Source organism: Zonotrichia albicollis, chromosome 4 (assembly GCF_047830755.1).
Source record: "Zonotrichia albicollis isolate bZonAlb1 chromosome 4, bZonAlb1.hap1, whole genome shotgun sequence".
NCBI lineage: Eukaryota > Metazoa > Chordata > Aves > Passeriformes > Passerellidae > Zonotrichia > Zonotrichia albicollis.
Window position 1 is genome coordinate 6481221 of NC_133822.1, and position 21913 is coordinate 6503133.

The following is a 21913-nucleotide window of genomic DNA, read 5'->3' on the forward strand; positions in this document are numbered from 1 at the left end:
AAAGTCTAAATAAGTGAGTTTTAATGAGCAGGAATGGTTGCTAATAGGCGATTCAGGTACTTAGTAGTCCATGTTATTTAACTGTGGTAGAATTACAGAACATAAATGGTCTGATGATTAATAGATGAACCTGCTACATATTGCAGTCTAATAGTTTTTGCCATTAAAGAACTATCTTAACATCTTTGGGTTTGGATGTGGCTGGGGAGAAAAGGGCTTGCTTGTAGATTTATATCATGGGTAACTCACACTTTAAAACACTTTATATTGTAATTTCACAACACCATTGCTATATTGTTCAGTAATATTATTTAGAACTTGTTAGAGAACAACGGCAATTGTGTGCTTCCATTTCCTGAGGTGGGCAACTCAGCAGATTTATTCTCTCTGGTTAGGGTTGTCAAAAATAAACTCTACCCATCCTTTTAAGGTCAGAAATAAAGCAGGGAGTTAGATCTTAATCTCTCTTCTTTTTCTCTCCCATTAATTTTGGGCAGTGGTAGATGCACCAATAAGAACAAAAGTTGACTATGTTGTTTTTAACATTTCTGATTTGTGGGAGGACAGGTGGCAAGAGGGAAAAAAAAGTGGCAAAAAATAACAGATGAACAACAAATGAGCAGGAATGAAGAAATAATAGCATCCAACATCTGTTGCAGTTTGTGCTGAGATACTCCAGAAGATACCACAGTATTTATGGAAATAGTATGAGGACTGTTTTGAACTGCAGCTAATGGGACACAGACTCCTGGCTGGCAGGCCTGTTCAGAGTCCTTTCTACATTTTTCCTATTCCATCCCATGTTTCATCCTGGCATCACTGTATTTTATATCACAAGGAGGAGTTCTCAGGACAAAAAGGAGCTAAGAAGCAAATTTACCCTTGATTAACAACTACAAAAAGGAACTAAGCATTTCAGCAGGTGCATGAAAAGAGATTTGTGGGATTTTCAGTGGGGTTGTAGTTTTTGGGCAGGTTTTTATTGATTGTGGTATTTTTTAAAATCTGTTTGGCTTTGTTTGTGTTTTTTCCCCTGGTAGTTGCCAATGCCATTCCTATATTTTTGCATACTGAACTGGACAAACAAGACCATCCCTCTCCTAACTTATGCTGGTTCTTCCAAGGTACCTATACTTAGCATCTCACTTTGTTCTAGAAGTCACAAAACTTCAGAGATCCCCAAATGCCCATCTCAGCCCAGCCTGCACTGGCCAAGAAAATGGGTAACTATTTGAATACATAATAGCTGAAGTATCCAAGTTGTTTAGCTCCAGTAAAGTATTTTGAGACCAGGATGAGATGTCATTTCCAAGCTTGGCATTTCTTGGCAGAGAATCAAGTTACTTCTCTGAAATAAGTTCAAATAAAGCCTCCAAACTTCTTGAGTGGCTTGAAGTTTGTGTATATTAGTGAAAACATCTGACATCAGGGAACACCAGAGTTTTGAACTGTTGACATTGTGACATTTGTGAGGGAAATACGGGCAGGAAGAGTGAGGTGTGGGCATTTAACAGAAAACAGTTGTTAGGGTGGCTTTTTCTTTTTGGCATTAGTCACTGAAGACATCAACATTTGACCCAATGTCTCATCATAAAGACATTTGTGTGAATTGTACACATAACTGGGCCTCTGGCCCTACACAAATATGACAAAGTCTTAAATATCTGAAGAAACTTACTGAAGCCCTGTACCACATGTCAGAAATGAAGGAATTAATCTGGGCTGTTACCATCTATAGAACTTGAACAATTTCCATGCCTTTTTGCATATATCTCATGCAACCTTGTGCATGTATGACTTCCGGGGTTGCTCAGCCTGGAGAAGAGAAGGCTCCCTGCTGCCCAAAGAACCTCCAGCACCAGAAAGGATCTACAAGAAAGAGAAGGAGGGATTCTTCACTGGGGAGTGTTCTGACAGAAGGGTTAGCAGATTTAAACTGAAGAGGGTAGATTTATATCAGATATTAGGAAGAAGTTCTTCCCCATGAGGGTGGTGAGGCCCTGGCACAGGTTGCCCAGAGAAACTGTGGCTGCCCCATCCCTGGAAAAGTCCAGGTTAAATGGGGCTTTGAGCAGCCTGGTCTAGTAAAAGGTTCCCTGCCCAAGGGATGGTCTTCCAGCCCAAACCATTTTATGGCTCCATAATCCTTCTGTACAATTAGCACATGGCCCAGAATTCTCCTGCGGTTCTATATTTGTGCAAGTAAGTTTGACCCGAAGTTCCTGCTGAGACTTTGGGTGCAATTCCTCTCCTTTCCCCAGCACAGTGAGAAGGGATGGTGGCAAAGTAACACTGCACCAGTGGCAGGGTACCACAAGCTACAGGTCAGGCAAATACCAAACGTGTAAGATTTTCTACCCTGGGAGATTACAGCAGGTTCAATGAGCATATGGGGAGGAACATCTGCTCTGTTTTGGATGATCTTTCTTTGCATTTTGGAGAGAGACAGAGGGTATGTTCCTCCTGCTGAGCTCCCTGAGGCAGTTGCCTGTGCATCACTTCTTTCCCTTCCTGTACTAACAGGGTGAGGGTGTTGGAGTTGGTACCATGGTGGATTCTCCCCATGTTCTTCCTGCTGCTTGCTGTGTCCTGGAGAGACAAATCCTCTACCCACAGTGTTTTCTTTCTTCATTTCCAAGCTTTCTTAACTTTCTAAATGCTCCACTTGCCTGAGAAAACACATAGCAACAGCCACATCCACAAAGGCAGGCTCTGACCTTGGAGCAAAGAGCCAGAATGGGATCTCCATTTCCTCTCCATGCCCTGGCATTTCTCCCTCATGACCCTGGCTGAATTACATCCCATCCGTGCCCCCATTACCAGTCTCTCAAATGGACACTGCTGTGTCTCTCCCACTTAATTAATTTCTATCTTGCTCATTAATAGCAGAGCAAAAGATGTATGAGAGATGTTTCATGTGAAGTCCTTGGTGGGTAGTTAGACAAGGGGCCAAAATATTAGCTGAGAGTGGTAGTGAAATTGAAAGGAGTGAGAATTTGGCCTCAATTATGCTTCGACTTGTAAGTTATAATATTGCTGTCTTCAAAGATGTTGGGGTGAAGAGTAAATCAAAAGTTAAGTTTTTGTTAAAATATATAAAGTAGTCACAAGGATGAGAGCAGGTTTTATCTGGGGTATCACTTGTACACAGGATGTACACTGGACTTGGACTGTTTTCATGGCAGGTGGTTATCACTGACTACATAGAGATTTCTTTCCTCATACCTAAGGAGGAATAAAAAAAAATCAGAAGTAGCAAATTGAGAGTACTGAAAAATGCGGCTTTTAAAAATAATCATGGGAGAAAACAACAAGCATGTTTGTTCATGTCCTTTATCTCAGTCAGCTAATCTTGCAGAATGTCACATTGCATAGAAATAGATTTTTACATATGAACTTGTTACATCACTTCCTAAAAAAAGAGTATTTAGCTTGTACTTAAATAGCACATTCAGAGACTGTTTATGCAGAATTTCTGCTGCAAATGTGTGATCCTTGTTAGGTAGCTAAGCTCAGTGTGAAGATATAGCATGGCATTGTATTTATTTGCTGCTTACCGTGTGAAAGATTAAATACTTACAGAAGTATCAATTTGAAATCTTGATAGTTTTTAATAGTTTAAGGGTTTTAAAAGATTAAATTGCTTTGATCATTTTGATGTTTAGTTGACATAGGGAACAATTCTACCAAAAAAGATATGTAAAGGGCATGTGATACAGAAAAAACCAGTCTTCTCTGAAACCTATTAAATTAATCATAGCAAAACTGAATCCAGAATTTAAACTCTATATTTTATCCAAATGTTGCCAGTTAATGTTGCTGCACACTCACAAATCTGAGAAACTATCCAACTTAAGACCAGTGAAATATCTTGTGTCTCACAATGGTATTTCAATACACACTATTAATTCTTCCAAGTCAAGGCAGATGCAGTCCCCAATGTGATTTTAGGAAGAGCAGAGACAACAATGTGTCTTTGGAGGTGCCATTTTTCACCTGGAATGTAAAATCAATGTCCTGACCATTTGTGGTCATTAAAAATCCCACTGCACCCTTCTGCAAGAGTAGAGGCATTGACTCCCAAGTCTTGGTGAAACTCCAAGAAGGTAATTATATTCCTCCTGATACAACCTTCTTTTAAAGTTAATTTAAAGTTCCTCTTCAGCTGTTCTCCCCTGCTTCGAGTGGAAAATCCTTCTTATCCCTTTGTAAACTTTTCTTTAGTTCTGCTTTAAACTGACAATTAGTGTCTGTCTTTTGTCCCATTGCTGATGCATGTCTAGCAGCAGAGAATGTGTCTGCAATTGTGGACCCTACAATTAAAAAAGCTTTATTGGTGGTCTGATTGAGGGGTGTTGTTCAACAACAAACTTTGGAGCCTTCTCCACCTCAATTTTCTGGTGTTGCTCAGTGAGTGGTGCAGTGTCAGTGAACAGGCAGAACCAGGAAAAAGTGATCAAAAGCATCAGGTGAGTTGTTTGTTCTGGCAAGTCAAATTTCCCCCTGGGGCAAAGCAAAGAGCAACTTATGGTTATGAAATATTTGGAAATACTTCAAGGTAGAACTTCCTAGTTAGCAACAGTATTGCAGTGTGTTATTTACATCAGCACTCCGGCATTATCCAGTTATGCCCAGTGGATATTCCTCGGAAAAAAACCTGTAACTTTTCAAGGGATCATCCAAAATACATCATTTTTCTTCAATGTGTGTTTTTTTTCTGTTTACAAATATATCCCATCCAGTAAGATCAATGCTTGTGTCAGTGGTAGGACTCTGTTTAGTGAAGGGTTGAATGTTTCACCCAAATCAGAAATACTAGTTTAACCGATTTGAGTTTTTTGTGCTTTAAGGAAAATGAGCACAAGTATTGGGAGTTATTGCTCCTGTACATCCCAGGGAATCCAAGGGGTCACATTCACCTGCCCTGGAGAGGACAGGACCTTTTAGTCCTTCTTCTTGAAATGCTGAGTACAGGTTCTGATGCCTAAAACCAAGACCTCAGGGTTAGGGCACCTCTCTTTCCAAACTATTCTGCATCCTGAGGATTTTCTGCTTGCATTTGAGCTGCATTTGTGTTAGCACACCATGCAGATCCCTTCTCCAGCTTCGCCCTTGTCCTCATGTGCCTTGTGTGCCGTAGGCGGGCTTTATCCTCTCCCCAAAGTGTGAGATGGAAAAAGGAAGAACGGTAACACCATTGCAGGAATGTGTTGCTGCCTTTTTTTGCATCTTCCCCAGCACCCTGACAGATTGCTTAGCTAGAATCCATATGCTTTCCTTTGCAGAACAAAAATTGTTCTCGGTGAAGACCTAAAGCTTCCGAATCACTAAGGGTCATGATCCTGCAGAAGTAAAAGAAGATTTCAAAGTGTAATCTTGACTTGTATGGTTTGAACTCAGTACTTGCTCAGGTTACTGGAGTGCATTTAGCCCAGATGACCTCAGCTGCCCTTTAAAACCTGCCCTGTCTCTTGTGCCTCAGTTTACACGGCTGCAGAAACACAGCAGAAATAATCAAATGGTTTGGGTTGGAAGGGACCTAAATGATCATCTCATTCCAAGCCTCCTGCCATGGGTAAGGACACGTTCCATTAGACCAGGTTGCTCCAAGGCCCATCCAGTCTGGCCTTGTCACCACTTCCAGGGATGGGGCAACCACAGCTTCTTTGGACAAACTGCAAAATGTTGCAGTTTCAAACTTCAGAGCTGTTTTGTGCCAAATCCTGCATGTAGGTGGGTAACAACAGCTGCCAGTCAGCCTCAGAGAGCAGAGCACCATATGATTTCTCAGTGAACAAAACATTTAATATAAACACAACACTTTCCAGATATTATGAAGAGTTTTTCTGAACAACTCTTTTTAAACAGAACTATTAGGCAGTAAAGTCTGTTTGCTGATCTTTATGCAGAGCTTCCCACTTCCACTTCACTGTAACGTTTTGACTAAAATATTTATACTTTTCTGCTTTGGTATACATCCTACTCCAATCCTACGGGCAGGATTTCTCAGCCTGCAGAGAGAAATGACAAAATGTGTGTGTGGTGCTTGGTTCACCCACACTGGCTCTCTGGGCTTTGAGAAGAGCTGCATGGTCCTCTTGAGAGTGCAGAGCTCCTGCAGTGGGACAAAGCTCCTCACAGGTCTCAGAAGCAATTTGTAACTTTGCTTCTTTGCAAGACCCCATGGGAGGGTGCAATATTTTGGGGTGCAGACCTCCCATCCAACCGTCCTGGTTTCAACATCTTCCATGCGTACAGATCGTGTTGTCCCAAATTTATCCTTTGCAGCTGAACCTAAATTATTAGAAATAGTAAATGGCCTTCCTGGTAATGCTGCCCTGCTCTTCCATAATGCCATCATCCTCATCACAGCTTTTCCAGGGTTTTCAGCCAGGTCCTCTCTTTGCCTGAGCACTGTTGAGCATCAGCTCATCGCATTTGCATCGGAGCCGATTTCAGTGGAAATCAGGGCTGCTCTGACAAAGCATTCAAGTTTTCATCCTCACTCTTTTTCAAGGTCATCCTTTCATATCTCTAGCAGGATGTGAAAACACATGGTCTTACATTTATTCTCCCTTTGAGTATTATCTTCTTGTTTTCATCCAAGATTTCTTAGCTTCCTATAGATACAGTAAATTGTGAGTTATATTTATTGTGTGTGTCATTGGGGAGTACTAGGGGTCTGAAAATTGGTTGTGCAAGTCTAGTTTCAGTTTCTTGAATGACTGCAGAATGAGTACCTATTATCTTTAAACAAACTTTAAGGGTTTTCTTGATGAGTAATTTGCTCCAAAAGATTTTCTTTTTTAAACTCCCATGAAATATATTTATAGAGTGGTGTTTCAATTCCTGATATTTATAGGAGCACTTACCATGGACATTAACCATCTTCAGCAGTCCATGTATCATTTATTTTCAATGGCATGGTGGGGATAATTGTGTTTGTTTTCTGGGAAATAATATTTTTAGTTTCATAGTCTAACACGGGGTTAATTTGTTTTTATGGTAGAAGTGTTTACTGAGTTGATGAGAAGCAGTGAAATCTTTGGATAGTTAGGACCTATTCAAACTTTTACTTGTGACTTTGAGTTTTATTTGAGTTGGATCTGTATTTCAAAAACCATCACCTTACATATTTTTGCCCAAAAATGGAATTTGATCTGACCAAATGTGAAATTTGCAACAAAATTAATTACATTAAAAATGCATGTTAAAGACCTGCAGTGTCTTTGTTTAACATTCTGATCACATTCAGATTTTTTTACCACTGCATCGACTATTTAATAATTGTTTCCACAATGCTAACATCCCTTGTAGAGAAAGTTATTTAACAAGAATGAAAATCTTTAGAAATTTAGATGCACCAATCACTCACAGCTCTGCTCAGAAACTGAGAGCGTGGTTCCACTTTAACATCCTCTTTTAAACCTACATGATTCTGCTTCTTGATGCTTCCTGCAGCACCCACCCATGATGTGCCTGGTTGCCTCTTTAAGCTGGATGAGCAATTGCTATTTTATAAAATGTGCTGCCATACCCTACAGCAATAAGGTTTGTGCCATTCTGTTATTGCAACAGTAATGGGTAGCTAAAGGCTACGAAGCCCCTTTAGAAGAAGAAACAAAGAGATATCCAGATCCAGGTTCTTTCCTTCAAAAACTAAAGCATTTCAATGAAAAGAGATGATGTCTAGGATTAACAGTGGAAGGAGGAAATGTCCTGACTGTTGGAACCAAATTTAGTGATGTGGTTCTTTGATAGGTTACAAAAAATATCATTATAATTCTTTGAAGTGTATAAGTTATGAGTAGGGCTTGGAAAATAAGATGGTGTGGTACCAGGAGTTTAATAAAAATAAAATATCTAAAATGTACAGCTGTTTCAAATAACTCCATAGAAATGGAGTCTGTATTGCTCTACTCTAATTTTTTTTTTCTTATCTCTTTGCATTCACTTACTCTTTCTCCTGGCTCTCACCTTTGATGTCATTTATATCATGGGCTTTGGTCATCACATTCCCCTGCTAAATATGTACCTGTCTGCCTTACCTGGGGTGGGAACTGGTTTTTTCTGAGGGGGATTAAATATCTGCTGGACTGTTGCTGAATGGTGCATGCAAGAAAAGGGTGTGAGCCATTTTTTATTTCTTGCTTAATCTTCTTTGCAACCACTGAACACAGTTCTGATCTGTGCCTTTTGAAGCAAAGCACTGGGAGGTTTAAGGCAACCTTCTGTGCCCAGTAAACTGCACAGCTTGGAGACAGAGACTCTGAAAATGCAAAGCTGTGCATGTTTAGAGGGACCATTTCATTTCCTCTGACATTGTAATGGATGCTGCAACTGTCAGTGCAACCATAAAGGAAAAAGCCTGGTGTCACTGTGGGATGTCCAATAAATAAAAAAAAATTGTAATTAAAAAATTGTAATTAAAAAAAATTAGACCCTTATAGCTACTCACAGTTCATGTAGTGCCAAAAAGCACTAGAAAAATCTAGAAAGATCTCCTGAAGAGGAGCTCTGAATTATTATGGTTTTAATATACTCACTCTGTAATTGCCCTATCAAGAAAAGTGACTTCAGAACATGGGGAAACTCTAGAAGAGCCTTCAAAATTTTATTTCTTTATTGTTTTTCCTTTGGATTAATAAATAAATTAGCCTGTGGGGTTCAATCTGTATATGTAAGGTTCATACTCTTGTAACAAAAATACATAGGGCTGTTTCACTACAAAGAGATCATTAGGTCTATAGTTTTGAAAATTGTTTAGGCAAGGAAGATTTTGGGACCTATCTTAATTACTACCACCTCCCCTTACAAAAAAATATTCCCCTCCAAATGTAAAAGTGGATGGAAGGATTTTCTCTGCTGTAAATAATAAAATATGTTGAGAATTGTTCCATACCCTAAGTTCCACCTACAGCTGTGAAATTTTGCAGTTTCTGTCTCAGCTGAAGCAAACAGGGTATGAACTAACCAGTTACACTTCATGCAGAAAAATTGTATATTGGATATAAATTTTGTAACCGGACAAGAACACTGTGGAATGAGATGGGCATCTGGTCAAGTCTAAGACAATGAAGCCTCTTAAGCCTTCTTGCTGTTTTTTAAAGTCTTACATATGGGAGAGAAACGAGAAATGGAGCTATCCAGCTGTTTTCCTGATTCTTGGATAAGGTCTAGGCAAATTTGCTGGGAAGGGAAACAAGGACATGCAGTGGTGACAAATCTGGGATGTACTTTAAGGCCTGTGTACATAGGTAATGGTAATGCATTTAATTGTACTTTAATGTGACACACCACTACATTAGCCCACTTTCACTCTCTCGCACTCAGCTTCCCTCAAACAAATTGCACACCCACAAAAGGGTTTCAGACAAGTAAATTGGACAAAAAGTCACATATTTGGAAAATAGCTGTTGTTTAGGACCAGCATAAGAAGATTTAACATTAACGTGGTATTTTCTCAGCGCACAACCTGCTTGTAGAACTGTCTAATGCCTTGCTTTTGCTGCGGCACTGAAATAAAAGGGAACATTTTCCACTGGAAAATTGGCCCAGTGCTACGTTTTGTCTATGTAAGATCATGCAGTGCTGGCATTTGAAATAGTGATAATTTTATGCCTAAAAAAAATGAGTAATTGTACCACGGAGAACTCGGTTCTGATAGATCCTTAGCTCACACTCCATCGTCTGCTTTTTCACATTCTTTTGTGTGCGATCAGGGGGGCACCGCATCCACCAGTGACGCGCTCGCGCACGGAGCTGTGGATGTGTGTCTGCACTCCTATAAAACACAAGCACTACAAAGGCATCTTAAAAATGTTATAGCTGTTTAAAACACAAACTAAGTTTTCCTCCCTTTGTGTCTTTCAGAGAGACTGCCACAGAGTTATCTGGAACGTTACCAAGGTAAGCGAGTTGCTCTAAACCGCATCTGTGTGTCAATGTCTGGAAGGTGCTGAAAGAAGCGCGACCTTTGGAGGCAGAACATGATCCTTTTCCTAGGGAAAACTGCTGGGATACTGAGAACTGGGGGTGCAGGGAGGAGAACGCTCCCTGCATGCCACAGACAGACAAATGACACTGAAATACTGGCACAGCCAAGCCCACACAGCTTAAAGCGACGGGTTGAAGTTGCTTTGAGGCTCAGCACAGTTGTGCACCTGATGAGAAAAATCCCAGCTGTGGCTTCCTTCCAGCTGTGCAATTATACCCATGGCAGGTGGTTTGGCTTTTGCTTTACATCTCACCTGAGGGATGAGAGGAGGGAAACTTGGAGGTAGGAGGGGAAAAAAAAAAAAGCTGTTATCTTAAGGCATTTTCATTTGGAAAGCGGGAAAGCAGCTTAGACCAAATTCTTCTATGCTGAGAAACCTTTTCATAAAATAATAGAAGTAGACAAGACTCCCAGGCTGCTGTAAGGATTTTTGAAGAGAGACCTGTCTACATATTGTTAGAGAATGCAATAAAATGCCGTAATCATGCAGATAGAGAAAAGGGTGGAGAGAAGGGAAACAAAAAAATCTGATATGGTAATCTGTCAGCGATGCCTGGTGAGTTAAAAAAAGATGCTCTCAGTCCTCCTGTACCTTCTGCCACTGGTTTTGCCCTCTGAGGTGCAAGGGGTTTTAGTGGGGTTATGCTTTTGGGGGGTTTTGCTATCCTCTGATTAAAGCAGTGTTGTAGTTCAAACAACATATAATGTAAAAGGAATATTTCAACAGGAAGGACAGTTTCGTTTAGGCATGATAATATGTGCAAGACGCTTCTGATTCTAAGGAAGAAAAAAAATATCCGACTTTCTTTAGAGGGTGTGTGGTGTATATTCGTTGACTTTTTTATATTGAAAAGCTGTAAAAAAGTATATTTTCAATACATATGGTGAGTTTTCCCGGTGTAATGTACCCCTTTGTTCTGTGTGTACCAATTTATGCAATTTATATGATTTGTTCATTTAATAGATGCATATCTTTTTATGGCTTACTGTCACTTGGCCTCCATGGTTGTGTTAGAAAATATTCTCATGAAATTTTGCCATGTGTTTGAAGAGCTGACCTCTTCAGATATCAAAGATTTTGTTCATCTTCCTTGCAAAATAATAGCATTTCTTCATACACACACACATACCAAAACAAGAAAAAAAAATCCAGTTTCACTGCACTTGGTGAGGTATTATAGGACTAATATACTGGAAACATGGAGTCCTTACACTGCAGAAATGAATTCCACTTCAAATTAAAGTTAAAATGAGACACATAAGTGCTTGAATAAACATCCCGTTTCATACTTGCCATTAATGATTGTCTAAATGTGCTTTTTGAATTATTACCACAAGGCTTTAATTTCAACTGCAGTAAGATGTCACAAGAAAAATCAGATTATGCCAGCAATGTGCACAAGGCATTGTAATTGTGTTATAAATATTAAACCAAATGATCTTGTCATGATTTAAAACAAATGTTTCCAGCTAGGCACAGGTTGGCTTGTCCTCCAGCCTTCTCCAGGATTCACCTGTTCCTGAATTTCTCTAAGCAAACAGCTCCTTGGGGTTTTTAATCTTATGTTGTGATGTAGTAATCTAATATTTTTTGTTCTTCTTTCAAATGTCAAGTGACTCATTTTGCTATTATTAATTCATGAGTGAAATAGTCTAATTTCCCCACATCTTCCACCTTCACCCTGAAACCACTTTGCAACATATAAAATTTCAGGTGTTGCACCTTGAAATGACAAAATTAATTAATTAATAACCACTTTTCCATCATTGCTGGGATTCCCATCGCTGCATTTTGGCCAGTGGGACACAGCAAGTCCCCTGTAGCACCAGAAACCCAACTCTCCTTTGTCCAGGCAAACACAATGCCTTTTCCCAGAGCAGTGATTATTCTTGGATATATTTGTGCCCAGGATTGTTCAAATTTCCATGCACTCGCAAACCTGGTGAAAGGGTTTTCACTGCAAGTGGCATAAGTGTGAACAGATGTTTCTGTACTTGGAATATTTTGTCTGGCTGTCAAGAAAGTTTAGGCACTGGTGGCATTAATTATTTATTGTTGTTGTTTTTGTTGTCATTTAAAAAAAGCCTCAAAAACCCCTTTTGATTTTTTCATCGTTCAATTAAAGAGGTGGAATTAGGGATTTGCTCCATAATGCTCTGTAATTAGTCAGAAGTACAGAGGAGTATATTTTGAATATTTTCTCATCTCAGTAGTAACCAAGAGAGGTTACATATGTGCATTTAAAAAAAAATATAACAGAGTGTCTTGGTAAATGTGGCTTTTTAATATATTCATTTTCCATTAAATACTGCTGATGGTTCTCTAATGATTATATGTAAAGGAATAAGAAATCACCCTTCCTCTTGCCACTGAAGTATGTGTATCACTGATAGGCAAAAATAGAAAAATGTGAGTTGGTGGACATCATTTAGTAGGAAAGATAATAGATTAACTTTGCCTGTAGAAAGATATAAAAATATTCAGTACAATTATATTGTGTCAGTTCCAATTTACCAGTTATTTCTGATGATTTCAGGAAGCTCAGGCTAGAGAATGAATTGAAAATTCAGACTTTAAATGTGATAAAGAAGCTTTACAATTTTTATATTAAATGACATTATTATAGCTATGAATGTATATTGTTTTTTCGAAGAAAGGCTTTCTGTGTGCAACAGCACATCAAAGAAGAGATCTTCACAAGGAAAACTTTACAATAATATTAAGTTGTTCATTGCATGACCTATTTAAAGTACTCAGATACTTCTTGTTGTAGACTACATAATTAAATTTTAAATGGAACATGATAAAGAAATTATACTGGTGATCTCTAGAGATTTGAATACCCTATTTGGATCTTTACAAGAGTGTAGTGAAGGCATACTTTTAAAATTTAATAAAGGTCTGGCCTATTTTTTTTTTCCTTTTAGATGCTCTATAGCTGCTATGGCAGCTGTGTTTCAAATGTGTTTGCTCTCTACATTACGTAGTGAGTACCTGCAATAACAGAGCAAACTAAAAGTATTAGGAAAAATACAGTTTAACTTGAGAAATTCACCATAAAAAATAATAAAAAAAGGCAATTAATGAATGGAGATAAACTTCTGAAATCTTGAGGAAGCTAAGCTGGTAACCAGCCTTCCCTGGGCCAGCCCCTGAGCTCAGCAGCGGAGGGGAGCAGGGAGTGAATGGAGTCCTGGAGCACAGTGTGAAGCCCTATGGGCATGAGGGAGATGATGTTTGGAGCTTAAAGGAGAAAATACCCAGCTTCGGTTTCAAAGGAATGATTTCAGTCTCCAGCCACTTCTGTTTGTTTCTGTGAAAGTTACTTTATATTTAAAGAAGAACAAATATTTTAAATATAGACTAACTGCATGGATTATTTATTTGCTTAATACTAGGTTAGTATTAACAGAAGGAAAATCTGGGCTACTTTTCCACTTTTATGTACTGGTTCAATTTTTCATTTCACTCAAGGGGGGGTAAAGTTTAAATGGCCACTTCATCCTCTAAGCTGTTAAAATAAGGCAGAAAAGTCAAGCTAATAATTTGCATTTATATTTTAATGGAAAACTTTGTAGAAATATCACTGAATCACCTGCTTAAATCTTGAGCAAAACTCAGGAAATCTTGTATTTTGAGGTGAAGGCCATCTTAAAATTGTCATTTAGAAATTTTTTTAGAACTGTGGGAGGAAATCTGCAGTGGATACATTGGTGTTAAAACAAGCAAGGATGCTCAAAATAGAAGTGTAAATCTTTGGCTTATCCTTGAATTTTAGTCATCTACAAACTTAATATATTTTAAACCTGTGGTCTGGAGTAGGGTACAAACTTTAGCCCTGTTGAGTTGGGGTTTTATTCCCCACCATTCCATAAATTTCTTTGATAATGTCTCAGTTCCATTTACTGCAGAGATTTCTGTTCTCAGGTATCTACAGCATTTTGAAAATAGAATTTAAGTACTGAAGTCACTTTGGTGCTTTTGAAAAATGTTAACCTGCGACTTCACCATTATTGAAATCTAATGCAACTAAGCTTTTATCTAAAGCAAAAAGAAGAATTGACAACCCACCATATGACAAGCAAAATGAAATCTCTTGATCACTATCTGTCAGCAGTCTTTCTAATACCATTGTGTTAGGGAATGATATGTCTTCCAAGAAGCTCAGTACACAAGGTTTTGAATCATTTCTGTCTTGACAGCCTAACACAAGTAACTACTTGTAAGTGCTTGGATGAATTATAAAATCTATGTGGCTCTGTAGAGTGAGTTAATAAAACATCTATGAGCATTTTAATTACTATGAAATGAAAAGGATTTTTTCCTGACAGTAATAGGGGCATGGTCTAAAGACCAGCCTGACATCTCAGCCGCTGTCCTCACTGGTGGGAGCTGGGGCTGCCTTCTGTGTTTGCACTCTTGGTTCCCTCCCAGCTGAGATATTCTGGCAAGCAGCTTCTCTCCCTCTGAGAACACCAGGTTGTACCTTTCACCCCTCATGTTTTCATGTCCTCTCATGTCACCACTGCTGCTTTGCCAGTAATGTCAGGCTTGAATGCCCACCCGCCTACGCCAGGCCTGTCTCTGCCAAACCACGACAGAATTTTCCATACGCTCACATAACATCTACTGAAGCTCTATTCTCCCTGAAATAAAGCAGGTATTTGGCATAGTCCATTTGTGATCCTCTCTTCTAATGGAGAAGTTCTGCTTTCCACCTTCAAATAAATCCTTTCTCAAAACTCACTCTTGTTTTAGAGGCATATAAATAATTGGTCAAGAAAACATTGCTCATCCCGGATGGCAGGCAGTGCTAGCTGATAACATTAAAATATCTTGAATGTCAAACTATATGCAGCAATCCAGAGCTGGTTTTTGGAAATGATATCATCTTCTATCTTTTCCTAAACCTCATCATTAAAAAGAAAAGAAGAAGATTCCAGCCCTCGATATTTAAATGTTCTCAAGTCAACTGTCTTAAAGAGCAGATTTTCCATAATTTGGATGCCTGCTATTTTCTAAAGAAACTACTCATTTCAAAATGAGACTTGAATTTAACTAATCAGTCCTTTATTTAAAAAAAAAAAAAGTAAAAGAATCTGATGTTTGACCTTTCTCTTTGCCTCAGATGCTCATTTTGAAGAGTTACTCCTTTCATCTAACCTTTGAGCTGCTTTTCTGTCCTGGCAGCAGGACTGCCTGTACCCCATTGTATCTGCTGTAGACGAATGCCCTGATGGTGCTTGGTTTTGAGGCACTGGAGCATAAATTCCTTTGAGATGGTAACAAGTTTGATGCTATTATAAGCAAATCTGGAGGTTTTGAGGAAATAATACACGAGGTCTCTTCATTACTCTGATTTTTATTTTTCCTAAGTAAAGCTTCAGGATCCTTAAAATGCAACATGGAGCTATTCCTTGTAGTAGCTGTTGGCATGTCTCTTTTTGTTGTTGTTTTACAGCCATTTTGAAATATGTTTTTCACAGCTAATGATAATCTTAAAACACACTTATGTGCAATCTGATCCCTTTCTAAAGAGATATTTTTAAAATCTTAAGAGGAGCCTAAGGAGCATAGAGGTGATTATCCATATGTGCTTACTGATGACTCTCATTCAAAAATTAGGAAGATACCAGTGGCAGGATTCATATTGCCTAAATTTAGCAATCACAAAAGTCCTCTGTCAAAAGAACGAGGGTATAAATGGAGAAAAATGGGTGCCTCATCTCAGGCCAAGGTGAATAACCTTGGGAATTGTTTTTCTTTCTCCATTGCCTGAAAATAAAGCCTGGGGGAATAAGCACAGACTAAATGTTTCACCTGATGATAGCTTTAATTTAAGTTGAGCAGCCAGACTTTTATAAGTGTTAAAGTGCCAAGTGACGTAAGCTGATGCCTGCTGGAGTTTTGAGGACATTGGCATGCTTAACCTCAAAAAAACTTTCAATATTTCGTACTTAAGTCCTAAATATAGATCCTGGGAAGGAGGGGGGAAAGTCAGACAGAAATCATTGCTGGACTTGATACAGCTCTGACCCAGAATGCAGGAACTCTTCTCACAGTGCAGAGCCCTCAGAAACTACAGCAGCCCTGAAAGGGTTCATAATTACACATAGCTTTTGAATCTTAAAATTGAGTGTAAGTGATTTTACTCAGAGTCCTGGTTTGGAACCCACAACCATTTTTCCCCAGCAACTGTAGGCATCTCTCAGAAACATTAATGAATTTGACAGGAGATTTTTATCTTAAAAGTCTGGTAGAGCTTTTGTTTTTATTCCCTATTGTGAAGATCTAAAACTAGAGACATATTCCCTTCTCTTTTTATTTTTTATTCTGCTATTCACCTTAACCAGACTTCCAAGAATCTTTTTAACTTGTTTTACAAAGCATTGCTAAACGTGCCCAATGAGGATAACGTGCAGTAGAAATGAAAGGCCTTAGATCTCTTAATTTCCATTCCTGAAGGTGAATTCCAAGATCGCTATTATTTTTATTTATACAGTGCCTAAAGAGTACTAAATACTTTATGGAACAAATAGAAGGCCTCTTGTAAAAAGCACGCCTTCCTATAATCTAATTTTAGTCTCAAATCAGGCAGCATGAATGCTAAGCAGCAGGGCTTGAAGAAACACAGAAGGCGTATGAGGGCCACACTAACAGGATTGAGCAGTTATTTAGGTTCATTATCTGTCCCACTTAATAGAACTGCTGGCTTAAGTTACATTTACATCAGCCTGTGGAGAACATTTGACACAAGAATGGTATTTCTTGGGTTTGATCAAAAAATAAGCCTTTCAAAAGGAGTTTGAATGAAGAGAGAGAAAGACACCATTGCAGGTGGATTTGAGATGCCAGTCCAGCGCAAGAAGCAGCAAATGAAACCAACTTAAAACACTAAACCTGATTTTCCCTCCTCACTTCATTTCCCAGCTCAGTCAAAATACTTGTGTTCCAAGTTAGTGCTTCATACATATCCTTTGCTTAAGTGTGTCTTTAGCCCTCAAAACCATCAAAATAATGTTATTTAGAAATTCAGTGCAAAGGATGAAACTTGTGGGAATAACTCCAGACATAAATGTGCATTTCTGGGGAAAGGAGAAGTGTTCACACATCAGGATCTGCAGAAGCAAACCAGCAACGGAAGTGGAGATTTGTTAAAGTGACAGAGGAGCTCTATCTTAGTACCTTTGCTGTAGCATGAACAAGGCATGTGTCATATATTATATAACATAGAGTATTACATCATGTGTTTTATAAATAGTTAGGAGTGAACTCATATGCAGAATTCTTAGCACCATCCTTGCCATTGGTCCCAGAAGAGCAGCAGCAAGAGACATGGATGGCGCAACGTCAGGAAACCCACACTGCTCTCCCTGAGACAGCAGAGACTCTGGTTTAAAACTCTCTTCAACATTCTCTGCCTTTGGAGCATTGCTTTTATTTATGAAATCACTGCTATTGTAGCATTTACAAAAATTGCGACTATTTGAATGTTTCCAAAAGATTTGCTATAAACTAAAAGCAATGCTCAATTCTCAGTAAATTATTGAAAGAGTTTAAAAAAAATCCTAACATATTCCCTGGTGTTCAAGGTTAACACTTTATACTTCATCTACATTATATTAAAAACATTTTTACTGGAGTCCATAAATGTTACACATTTTTAAAAGGCAACGAGTGCAGCGGGAATAGAAATGTTGCATAAAGCCAGACACAAGACCTGCAAGCAGTAAGCGCTGCCTGTTGGGGTTTTTTTTTATTTTTTGAGGGTGCTGACTTGAGATTGCTTCTGTGAGGTGATACCCATTTTTCTGGTTATATCTTGCCATTGGAAGCAGGCAGCCCCTAAAATTTTCCTGTGGTCAGCAGCAGACCCTGAGCCCCAAACTCCCGTGTTGGGAGAGGTAATTCTCTTACTGCGTGGAGGTTTTGCCAGTTTGGAGCCTCAGAGGACCTACCCCACTTTCCTGTGTGCATCCTCCCAGAGCATTTTGCAAGTTGTGCCCTACACAGCACTTCTACAGCAGCAAAGTGCCGGCGTGGTGCTTCTCATCTCCAGGCTGTAATGGAAAATATTTTTCATCCAGACCCTTTGGAACCTTTAGAGCTCCTGCACCATTTTGTGTAGAGAATGTTTAAGGCTCTACAAAGAGTTCTACTTAGTCTGCCCAGTAAACTGGGTGCAAATCATGGCTTTTTGCTGTAATCTAACCTTAATGAATGCCCATGGAGAAAGAAAGAGGGAAAACAAGACTAAGCTTTACCTGACACAAAACCCCCCAACCCTAAAAGCAGAGATATTTCAGCCCTTTCTGTATATTTTGTTTCTGAACTTTTAGACACAAACGCTACAATGGCTCACATGCTTAATTTTGGAGAACAGTCCTGCTGATATCAAAGTGATTGCACAAGTCAGTGCAATTTCAGCATGAGTGTTGCTGCTTACTCATTGCTGTGAGATGAATATCCTCTGATTTGATCCCAGCACTGCCACTAAGACTGTAGACAGCTCTACTTGATCAAGAAAGAAGAATAAACACATAGCAACTCAGATTTGGTAGCATCCTCTTGAAACATGAACTGAGAATCATAAACTGGAAGCTTAAAAGAAGGCCCTAAATGGCTGCAATACTATTTAGAGGTGTAGCTTTGGCTAATTGAACATACTGGACAATTGCAGGTGCCACTGACTTTGGTTCAAAGGATAAATGTGCTTTTCTGAACGAGGCTATTAACTCAAGATCTTAAAAGGTGTTTGTGACATTTAGAAAACTTTCTGTGCTTGAAGCTCAGGAGCTCATCTTTTAACTAGCTGCTCAAAATTTGGTTTATTTTTTAAGCTTTTGTGTTGGAGGATACAGATGCACCTGTGCTGATGTGCTCATGGAAGCCAAAGGAACTGTGGCTTGTTGCTGGCAGATTTCATTCCAGGATTGCATGGAGCAGTAAGCAGAAGTTCCTGCAACTATAAAGTTTCATTTAACAAAAATGAAATATTATTATTCATGTCATGAGTAATTGAATCCCCAGATGTTCTCATTTTCTATCAATGGCTGGAGACAATATGACTCTAGATAGGCTGTGACAACATGAATTGATTTCTTTCTCTTTTTTCCTTTTTTTATTTCAAACCTGCAAAGTGACTGTGGGTTTGTTTTTTTTTTTAGCTGATTGCTTGGATCTGACATTACAGGCTGTGCAGCTGTAAAAAAGACCTTCTCATTTTCATTGAGAATAAGTAAAATAAAATATAACAGAAATAGCATTGCTCTTCCCTGGTCCTGCCCCTATTTATTTCTGCAGAGATAACAGGGACAGAGCAATTGAATTTGGAAAGAAGTCTGCAAGAAGAGATGGTTGCTGCTAACACTGAATATTCAGAATGTAATAATAAAAGTAATCAGGTTACTAAAAAGCCACCTGTTACTTTTTTTATTGTTTTTCTCTAAAGCATAGAGTTTACTTTTTTGTCTCTGAATTTATAGCAGAGATGGGAAGTCCAACTCCTTAGAAACCTTATTATATGCAAGGTTGTAATTCCTTGTTAAAGTAGGAAAAGAGGCCACACTCACTAACATTTCTAATGCTGCTAAAGATGAATGTTTGCACAAAGGAACAAAGGTAGAAAACTTTAAGTGCTTGTTAAGGCATGCACACACAGTGCATGCAAGCAATAAGTCTGTTTTGCTGAAGTGTGAAATTGCCCTGAGTAATTTCTCTAATAACAGAACAGATATTGCCCCTGTGACCCCAGAGGAGCCCTGGGCTCAGTGCTGCAGCCAGCCCTGCTATCAGCAGAAACTTGTGCAACCAAAGCAAGGGCTGCAAGCTGAGCACTAGAAAATAAAAGAAACTTGGTGGATAACTTGTAAATGTTCTGGCCGATTTAAAAAATTCAGGACATGATTAATGATGAAGGTACTTTATTTATTGATTTCCCCCCATGACCTATTCTTCAGAGGAGCTGAACTATTGTGTTCAGAGCTGTGTTTGACAGCTGCCTCCTATTTCCAAAGACAGTATTCATTCCACTATGAATGGAATGTACAGTAGCAGAAAGTTTTAATTGGCATTTCTTGTTAGCTTTCTCCTATAGAAATGATGTAGTGCTGTTGCTTTCCCTCTGTGTTATGGAGAATGCCTCTGGAAATAACAGTTCTGTAGCTGGAGCAGGGGAAAAAAAACCCCACAGAATCCCTTGGGATAATGCAGCACATGCAGAAATAGGAAAAGAAATCATATGAGAAAAACATTCAGTAAAAGCAGCAACTTATGTCTTCTCTTTCAAAACTTGCAAGGTGAAAAAGAGCAATGTGGTTTAAAGGGGATATTGATTTGGTGGAGCTATGCATGAACTCGTGCCACAACCCCAGTACTTCTCCAGTCTCTGAACCTCTCAGAATTAATGCAGGGGTTTTAGACTGATTGCTTGAAGTCTTTCTGTAAAAAAAAACCATGTCTGATGAATGGCAAGGACTTGAGGAGATTAAAAAAAAAAAAAAGAAATTAAAAGTTTCTTAAAGAACTGAGAAAACCTTTGTCAGCTGTACTTCCTTGTAGTGCTGAATAGTTAGAGCAAGGCAGCCAGAGACTCAACCTCATTTCTTCTGCCTTCCATTTTGTCTTGTGAGTGATTGACTTCCTTCAGCAGCTCCATCAGGTAATGTGACATAAATGGGAAAAAAATTCCCACCCTGAATTCATCTTTCTGTGCCAGGGACATAGCAGACATTTTTAGTTATTCACCCATTTGTAAAAAAATTCTAAGCTCAGGCAGATGTTGAAAGTCTGGCATGTGAATTTGGTTGCTGTTCTCTAGGAGGTTTTAAATTTTTTATCTGAAGTAGGTGATATTTTATTAGCTTGTGCTGTGGGGCTTTGTTAATGGTTCTGGATAACAGAAAACGTGGGGCAGGAGCTGTTTATCTTTACAGCAGTGTAAGAGGTGTTATTCGGGAGAAAGGCAGTGGTTTGTCTCTTCATCTGGAATTATCTGGCATCTGCAGTGTAAAACAGGCTGGCAAAGTTGAGAAAAGCAGTCTTGGAAAGAAATATCTGCAGAAAATGTTCTCAACCCCATCCCAAACCTCTTTTCAGAGAATAAGGCAATGCTTTCCATCCTTGTTTTCTGTGCTTTTATGGTCTTTATAACTCCTCCTATTCTACCTTTTCAAGGGACAGGAATGTCCAGTTTTCTTCTGACTTTCAGCTGTGATGCTTTCTTTGGATTAACCAAAAAATCAAAAACCATATTTCCTTTCATAAATGTAGTTTTGTATTCATTTAATTCTGTAAGACAAAGCACAGATTTAGAATTGCGTTTAGAGTCCACAGAAGCAATAAATAAGGAAATAAGGACTACCAATAAATAAGGAAAGGCCACAAATTCTCCCCCCTGCCCCATATTCTGCATTCATCAAAGCTGGTCTCTTCTGACCTTCTAGAGGCTTATAGGATTTATGGTCTCTATAAATCTTATGGTGAAGCATCAAGTCTAAGATGAGAAAAATCACTCTAATATGAGAAAAAGACACACAAGACAAAACAAAAAGCCCCAAACCTCCATCAAAGCCATCTTTGATAATATTCTGCTATGTGAGAACATCTCAGAGTAACTAGAGACAGTTGCACAGGATTTTCCTCTGTCCAGTACTGCCTGTGCAACACTCACCAGTGGGCTGCTACTCTCAGGTATCAATGCATCAGTCATCACTTGCTTCTCACACCAGGATTTCTAGACTTCATTGCATGTAGAAATTCTCAAAATGTGCTTTCCTAAAAAATCTGCTTCACCACCCGTCTCTTTTACCAGTGTTTCCTGATTGAAAAAAAAATTAAAAGAAAAGAAAAAATGGCTTTTATCACACATCCCATATGTGCTTTATGGTGCTGAGACTTGATAACTAAGATATGAT

General features: G+C 38.8%; 1 protein-coding gene across 2 annotated transcripts in view; it reads left to right on the forward strand.

The window, feature by feature from the left end:
• The window catches only part of CELF2 (CUGBP Elav-like family member 2), a 547488-nt gene that overhangs the window by 231004 nt on the left and 294571 nt on the right, over positions 1-21913 (forward strand). For both annotated transcript variants that reach the window (XM_074538727.1, XM_074538723.1), the window contains one exon: positions 9874-9909. Coding sequence is in view for 1 of the 2 variants with exons in the window: in XM_074538723.1 (XP_074394824.1) it covers positions 9874-9909 (36 nt within the window). In the remaining variant the exon portion in view is untranslated. The remainder of the gene's footprint in view (positions 1-9873; positions 9910-21913) is intronic.